The following is an 8870-nucleotide window of genomic DNA, read 5'->3' as shown; positions in this document are numbered from 1 at the left end:
ATGCCTAGTTTTTTATTATATAAATGATATTTTATTTGAATTGTGCAGGCTGAGATGGAGGAGGTTGTTAGTAACGAACCCGGAATATCAGATTTTGAATTGACGGAGAGGGTGTTCGGACAACAAAAACACGGGGTAGTGTTCGGAATGGGATCAGGCGTCCGGCCCACACACTTTCGTGATGATCGTCGGAGTGGAAACAGTTCACAGCGAAACAATGAGCGATTGTTAGAAGAGAATCAAATAATGAAGCTCAAGCTGGAGGAACTGGAGAAGAGAGATGAAGAAAGAAGGCGGAAAATGGATGAATTGCAATTGGAAAAGCAAGAAATTGTGGAAAGAATGGAGAGGGAGAAGACAGAGATGAACGCGAGAATGGAGAGGGAGAAGGCAGAGATGAACGCGAGAATGGAGAGAGTGGAATTATATATGAGGCAACAACCACCTCCTCCCCCCACAAGCTAAGGTTGTTTCGATTATGAACATGTTTTCAGTATAGTAGTTGAACTTGTAACAGATTGTTCGGAATATTTGTTTGGTTTCGAATTTTGTAATGTTCACGATCAATTAATGTGATCGTTTATTGTATGTTGCATTTCTTTTATCATTAATATATTGGTTTGGCTGAACAGGTTTTGGTTGCGAGCAAAATAATTCGCACATTTTTAAAAATGTAGGGGAAAAAACCGAAAGTAATATTGAAATCTCTCGGTTTTTCTCTTTTTCGAAAAAACGAGAGATGTTAGAAAACTCTCGGTTTTTAGCCAAAGTGAAAACCGAGAGTTATATGACAAACCCTCGGTTTTTATCCTAAAGAGAAAATCCGAGAGTTTTAATATAACTTTCGGTTTTCTCTTTGGCTAAAAACCGAGAGTTAGTGGAAAACTCTCGGTTTTACCCGAAGAGGAAAACCGAGAGTTTTGTAAATAACCTTCGGTTTTCCTCTTCGGGTAAAACCGAAAGTTCTTTGCAAAACCCTCGGTTTTTCCACACAGAGAAAAACCGAAGGTTATTTGTAAAAAGAAGAAAACCGAAAGGTATATATACAACCCTCGGTTTTCCACAAAAGAGAAAAACCGAAAGGTCTTTATAAAACCCTCGGTTTTTCCAAAAAGAGAAAAACCGAAAGTTCTTGTAAAACCCTCGTTTTTTACACAAAGAGAATAAACCGAAAGTTTTCATATAGGGTAAGGTGTCTTCACCGAAAGTTATAGGGTCAAAACCGAGAGTTTTAACTCTCGGTTTTGACCCTTTTTTCACCAGTGTTTAAATGGTCAAGAATTTAAAGTAGAGATCGTCATCGACAGACACATAAGATATATCATCGATGTCATTCTCACGTGTAACCAGACACCAAACCAATAATAAAATCTCTAAAATGCACTTATACATGAGAAATATTTTTCTTTCTTAATTTATCGATGATTTAATTAGGTCACTACTCTAAAAAAATCAAAAGTAGTCTATAACAACATCTTTAAATGCATTATAGTCAAGTTTACCATTTTAGTTTCTCGACAGACTCGAGAAAAATATAAATTATGTGACACGATTATCGAGTTCGAAAACCTCTTTTAGCTTATTTTTAAATTCACTCAAAGTAAGATCATATTTATTAACTTATTTAGTTTATTTGATATTTATGTTTTAATAAATTAATCAACTCACACTTAATTTTATTTTTCATAATTTTATTGTTCTCCTAGGATTATTTAAATAATCATAACCTAAAACCATCATATCATTTTCTTTCTCCATTATCACATTACTTAATTCGTTAACAAAACAAAAATAGTAGAATATCCTATATTTTAAATTATTATTTTTTATTTTATAATTATATATTAATACTCTTTAAGTCATTTAAAAAAAATTCACCTTTTCAAAATTATCACCCATCGTTATTTTTCGGTTATTTGGATAACTCCAATCCGAACAACCCCTTAATTTTTAGTTTTAATAAATACAATAAAAATATTTTAAATAAAGATTTCAAAATTTTTAATTATTACATTCTAAAGGTTAGCACAAATATTACTCAGTGATGCTTTTCTTTTTTCTTTCCTGTTTTGATTTTTGTTTAACAAAAAAAAACATGTTTTCGTCGTGTCCCTATTTTAATAAATTGTGTCTTCTCATGGAACTTTAATATCATCGTGGTTTTGGACGGCAACTCCATCCAATAAATAATTGTAAAATAAAAGACAGAAAAATAATTGGACGGCAACTCCATTCAAATTTGCATAGTTCTGTTCTTTCTTTCTAAATAAAGATTTTCTATTATTATTATTATTATTATTATTATTATTATCTCTTAAATAAAACTTTTAAAGTCGAAAAATTATTTCGAAAATAAAATTATAACGAAAGAAGGACACGAATCCGATGTGAGCTGAGTTAGATTTCTTGAATTGATAAAATAAACAAGAAATATTTGATTGAGTTCTTGAAGAGAAAGATTGAAATAATATTATTGATTGAATGAATAATTTTTACCATATTTATCTATTTATAATAGTAATAGAGAAATAACTAAATTGAGAAAATATAGGAATTGGTTATTATATTTAGCCTAATTAATAGGAGATAAATAAATAATTTCTCTTATTTATTTAATACTTTATCATCCCCTTCAAGCGAAAAGGTAAGGCACAAACCGTGAGCTTGCTACGTAAAAGAGAAAATCGATGAGAAGAAAGACCTTTGTTGAAAATATCATCCACTTGATCTTCAGTAGGAATATACTAAATGAGTAGTTGTTTACGAGCAACTTTTTTTTTCCCGAACAAAGTGAAAATCGATTTCAATATGTTTTGTGCGAGCATGAAATACCGGGTGTGCTGATAAGAATGCGGCACCAATATTATCACACCATAGAACCGGGGAAGAAGAAAGTGAAACTCGAAGTTCACTAAGTAGAGATTGAATCCAACAAAGATCAACAGTTGTATATGCAAGAGCACAGTTTTCAAATTCAGTACTAGATATGTGATTGTTTCAAAAGCTTCACTCCAATAATATAATGGCATAGATGCATGAGTTAATAAAGTGAGACCAGTTTCCGTAATATAACAAATTTTTCGTTCAGCAATGTCATTTTGCTCACTAGTATGTGGGCAAGATAAACGATGTAAAATACCATGATTATCTGTTAATGATTTGAAATTTCTATATTCTCCTCCCCAATCAGTTTGCAATATTTTGATTTTACGACTAAATAAATTTTCAATAAGTCAAAGAAAGTTGATTAACGTATTCAAGACATCCGAATTTTTCTTTAGCGGATATATCCACGTGAATTTGCTAAAATCATCCACAAAATGTACAAAATAACGACAACCATTAGATGAAAATTCAGGAGCAGGTCCCCAAACATCTGAAGGAATTAGGTCTAAAGGAGTCATAGATGTAGATTTTGAAGCTAAAAAAGGTAGTTTATGTGCTTTCCCATATTGACATGATCCACAAAAAGAAATAGTATTACTACCTAAAACAGATAATTTAAAGTGTGATATAACTAAAGATGTAGTAGCGCTAGAAGGATGTCCAAGTCGTGAATGCCAAATTTGAGCCGGAGATCTAATACCAATAAATGCTTGTTTATTAGAACATGTTGAAAACGAACTTTCAGTAGGTTCAACGCAATAAAGTCTGTCCTTGAGTAATCCCTTAAGAAGCACTATCTTCGTATCTCGGTCGTTTCCGACTTTGATAGTTTAAGTGCCTGTATAAGGAGCATGTATATGTAGATTATTAAGATCAGAAGTAATATGGTCGGTAGCACCTGAATCTGGACACAAAGTGGGATCTACAATAGTAGACGATGTAACTAACATTGTCGTAGGATTTGTAGAAGGATTAAAACGAGGGCACTCGAGAGCACTATGTCCTTGTACATTACATATTTGACAAGATGGATTATAAAAACAACTTTCAGAGCGATGACCAATTTTATGACAAAAATTACATTGCTGACGATTATTGTCTCGCTTCTGTCTTTGGTTTACAATAGTAGACGATGTAACTAACATTGTCGTGGGATTTTTAGAAGGATTAAAACGAGGGCACTCGAGAGCACTATGTCCTTGTACATTACATATTTGACAAGGTGGATTATAAAAACAACTTTCGGAGCGATGACCAATTTTATGACAAAAATTACATTGCGGACGATTATTGTCTCGGTCCTGTCTTTGGTTCTTTCCGCCTCCATGCCTATAAATATAAGCAACATTCGCCGAAACGTTTGAGCGCGAAATATTTTCATAATGGAATTTTCTTTTCTTGAATATAAGTCGTTGTTCATAATTTAGAAGGATGTCTGTCATCTCATTAAACAATAGATCTTGTCCGGAAGTTAGAGCACATATCATCGGCTCGAACTCGTCTCCAAGTCCGTTGAGTAGAGTTAGTTGCAGATCTTAATCAAAAATATATTGTCCGGCAGCGATAAGTGCATCTGATAGGTTTTTGATGTGTTGAATGAAGTTAAGAAGAGAACCACTACCTTTGTGTGCGTTTAGGAGTTGACTCCGTAACTCAAATAGTCGGCTCTTTGATTGAGAAACATAGATTTTCTCTAAGGTTTTCCAAAGTTCTTGTGTCGAAGATGATTTTGAGACTTGTTGACGAATCTCGTCGGTCAATGTTGAAAAGAGCCATGCAAGTACCTTTTGATCTTGGATACGCCATTGTTTAAACTTTGGATTCTTGAATTGAATTGTATTATTTTGACCATCTGTTTCTTGAAGAAATTTGGGAGGAGTTTCAAGATTTCCTTCTACTATATCTATAAAATCATAACCTATCATGATTGGAGTAACTTGTGATTTCCAATAGATATAATTATATTTATCAAGCTTTACGCTTCCAGATATTATTGGTAGAACTGAGGAGTGATATTGTTCTTCCATTGAAATCGTTTTCGGGAGTTTTCCCTCTTATACGCTCTGATACCAAGTTAGATTTCTTGAATTGATAAAATAAACAAGACTATTTGATTGAGTTTTTGAAGAGAAAGATTGAATGAATATTATTGATTGAATGAATAATCTTTACAATACTTTTATTATATTTAGCCTAATTAATATGAGATAAATAAATAATTTTTTTTATTTATTTAATATTTTATCATTTATCAAGCTGCAACATATACTAATTAAACATATACTAATTAATAGGAGATAAATAAATAATTTCTCTTATTTATTTAATACTCAACATATATAGAGAAAAGAAATTTTTTTTTTTTTTTTTATGAAAAATGGCATGTTCAGGAGATTTTATCACAAACATGCTCATGTTAAGAAGATTTTTGTCTCAAACATTGTCATGTTTGAGAGTTTTTTTGTCCCGATCAGGTTCATGTTTGTGATTTTTTTTTTTCGAACATACCCTATTTTGTTAAAGACGACCACATAATTTATTTATGTTAGCTGTTAAGAATCTTTGAGTGAAATTGAAAAAATTACATCCCTTATCATTTTTATCATTTGATATATTATATAAGATGTGAAGGAAAGATTTCTCTTTCACTTGTTCTTATCGGTTCATACTTGACTGTAGAGAGAGAGAGAGTGAGAGAGAGAATGAGCGGAGAAGGGAAAGTGGTGTGCGTAACAGGGGCGTCGGGATTCATTGCTTCATGGCTGGTGAAGCTGCTGTTGGACCGTCGCTATACCGTCAAAGGCACCGTCCGAAGTCTTCGTGAGTATTTTCTTTCTTTCAATCGATGCATGTTAATCTCAAAATTGACAATCTAGAAAATCGAAACTGTGTTCATTTGTTTGTCAATTGTCATGTTGATCGATCTTACTCTTATATAAGATGACCCAAAGAAGACAGAACATTTACTAGCACTAGATGGAGCAAAGGAAAGACTTAAACTCTTTGAAGCAAACCTAATTGATGAAGGATCTTTCGATACTGCTGTCCAAGGTTGTGATTGTGTCTTTCATACAGCATCTCCTGTTCTTATGTCAGTCGATGACCCAAACTTAGAATTGATTGATCCTGCCGTAAAAGGAACACTTAATGTTCTCAATTCCTGTTCTAAAGTCCCATCTATCAAAAGGGTAGTTATAACATCATCAATGGCTTCTGTTATTTTCAATGGAAAACCTTTGAATGCTGATGTTGTAGTTGATGAGACTTGGTTTTCTGATGCAGCTTATTGTCAACAAATAAAGGTTTGGCTAAATATAGTAAGATGTTATTAAATGAGATAAGAAGCTATAGATTAATTATTATGTTTAATTACAGATGTGGTATATGGTTTCAAAAACTTTAGCTGAAGAAGCTGCTTGGAAATTTGGTGAAGAAAATGGGATGGATTTGATTACAATCCATCCTGGATTTGTTATAGGTCCTCTTTTACAGCCAAATTTGAATGTAACCAGTGAGGCTATTCCCAACCTCATAAAAACAGGTCATTATATCTGCTCATATGAATGAATCAACAAACACAGTTCTTCATATCTTCTAACATTGATTGATTTAAGCAAGTTATTGAGCAGGACATGACTTTTTCTCTGACGGAAGATATCGATATGTGGATGTTAGAGATGTGGCGTTTGCTCATATTAAAGCGTTTGAAGTTTCTTCGGCTAAGGGGAGGTACTTGATGGTGGGAACTGTCGCATATTCCTCCGAGGTTGTCAAGATTTTGAGACAACTTTATCCTGCTCTTAATTTGACAAATACAATTAGGTAAAGGAAAAAGGAAACATTTTTTTTTTTTTTTTTTTTTGCGTTTATTTGATGGGGTTGTGCTCCTAATCAATGGATCAGGGAAGAGGATTTGAAGAAGCCGAAGCCACCATTGTATAATGTAAGCAAGGAAAAGGCAAAGAGTTTGGGAGTTGATTTTCTTCCTTTGGAGGTGAGTGTAAAGGATACAATTGAAAGCCTTGTGGAAAAGAAACTCCTCACTTTCTGAAGCAAATAGCAAATTATTGTGATTCCATTTATAAGTATGTTTCATAGATTTGTATTTGTTGTACTATCTTAAAGTTTCAATGGAATAACTCCATTTTTTTACTTCAATTAGAACTTGTTTGAGTTTTTTTAAAGGATTTTTACTTAAAATCTAATCATCATATCATCAATCTTATCATTCTTTTTATCTATTAAAATATCAAAACTATCTCAATAATAGTTTATTATATTAATCTTGAAAAATAATAGGGTGTTTTGATATATTAATCTCAATAATTTTTTTTTAAAGATTATGTATCCTCAATGTGAAAAGCTTGTGAAGTTGGTTGTAGATTCCTTTGCTTCATTTTTTCCTGAGCTAGTTTGATATGTTTTTTTTTTATGAATCTTACTCAGCTTTTTTTACTATTTCAAAGTTTCTTGATGGAGTGATTCTGGCTCTCATTGTTTGACTTTTTTTGTGATATGGATGTCAAGATGAGTACAAAATATTGTGAGAAAAACAAAGACAATTAATTTAAATAGATAATTAATTTGGGAAATTTGACGAAGCTAATGGGTTAAATTCGAAAAATATTTTATCGGTCGGATTTAGCCAATCATGTTCATTGAATTTCATTGCACAGCCGTAATGGCAGCAGCGAAGTAGGAAGCGTCAAAAGTGATTGATGATTTATCAATATGTGTGATTTTGATTGATATGGTTTGTTGATTTGTTCGTTGTCATTGCGGGCGGGTTTTTTTTAAATTTCGGGTAAACGGTAAGGGTTTTCTTTTAGAAAATGGACGGGTTAGAGTATAAATAATTTTTTGGGTATTTTTTTCATAACAGAGAAAAGTTGAGAGAGAGTGAATTACAGATCTAGGGTTTCAGGTTTCCTTCTTCTTCTTGTTCTTTGGCTGATCTAGAGAGAAAGATTGGGGGAGCTTTTGATTGTGGAGTAGTCCAATCATTTCTAGTGTAATCACTTCTTTAATTTGAGAGCAGGGCATGTAAAGTTTCTACTATTGACATTTGTTTGATTTAGTGAAACTTATCCCTCCCGTGGACGTAGGTCGATTTTGACCGAACCACGTATATTGTGTAGTCGTTTATTGCTTTGTGCTATTTCAGTCTTCGTAATCTGTTTGTCGTCATAGACGAGTTTCCCGTCATAGACGATTTGGAAACTGATTTGTTACATGTTTGATTTCGAAGAAAATCCATAGTTTTGCTGTTGCAAAACCCAACAGTGGTATCAGAGCAATATTGATTGGTTATCTGTTTTAACATTGGAGTAGAGTGCTCTGCTGATTATTTGGCGAAATTTATAGAAGAGATCAAGTGGTTTCTTTGCTGGGGTTTTTGTCAGTTGTTAAGGCAGTAATAATGGGGAAATCTAGACCTGATATGGTGAGTCTGAATGGTACAAAATACAGGCAATGGAAACTGATGATTTGTGATCTGTTAGTTTCAGATGATTTGAATGAAGCAATTGAAAATGAGGGTGTTAGACCTGAGACTACAAAAGAGGCTGATTGGAAAAAGACAGATAGAAAGGCCTATAGCTTTATTCGTTCCTGGGTTGGTGTAAATGTTGTGCACCATGTTGAGAACGAGACTACGGCGTATGGTGTGTGGAGCAAACTTGAAGCTCTTTATGCTGGGAGATTAGCAGGGAATAAAGCAGCACTGGTACGAAGGCTGGTGAATCTGAAGTATATTGATAATAAATCAATTGCTGAGCACTTGAATGAATTTCAAAATATTTTGAATCAGCTGAGTAGTATGAAGATAAACTTTGATGATGAGGTGCAAGCACTTTTAGTCCTTGGATTTTTGCCTGCAAGTTGGGAGACACTTATTATCACTCTCAGCAACTCAGCACCAAATGGTAAAGTCAACATGGCATTTGTCACTAGTTCCTTACATGATGAGGAGAATCGAAAGGGGG

General features: G+C 33.2%; 1 protein-coding gene across 1 annotated transcript; it reads left to right on the top strand.

The window, feature by feature from the left end:
• Positions 1-5543: 5543 nt before the first annotated feature.
• LOC124945339 (phenylacetaldehyde reductase-like) lies at positions 5544-7106 on the top strand. The gene is made up of 5 exons (XM_047485757.1): positions 5544-5706; positions 5827-6188; positions 6262-6427; positions 6516-6708; positions 6790-7106. The coding sequence occupies exons 1-5, from the start codon at positions 5589-5591 to the stop codon at positions 6935-6937; spliced, it is 987 nt and encodes a 328-aa protein (XP_047341713.1). The 5' UTR covers positions 5544-5588; the 3' UTR covers positions 6938-7106.
• The last annotated feature ends 1764 nt before the right edge of the window (positions 7107-8870 follow it).

The sequence above is a fragment of the Impatiens glandulifera genome, chromosome 7, assembly GCF_907164915.1.
Source record: "Impatiens glandulifera chromosome 7, dImpGla2.1, whole genome shotgun sequence".
Classification (NCBI taxonomy): domain Eukaryota; kingdom Viridiplantae; phylum Streptophyta; class Magnoliopsida; order Ericales; family Balsaminaceae; genus Impatiens; species Impatiens glandulifera.
The sequence above is the reverse complement of the archived record's forward strand: the minus strand, read 5'-3'. Positions and strand labels throughout refer to the sequence as shown.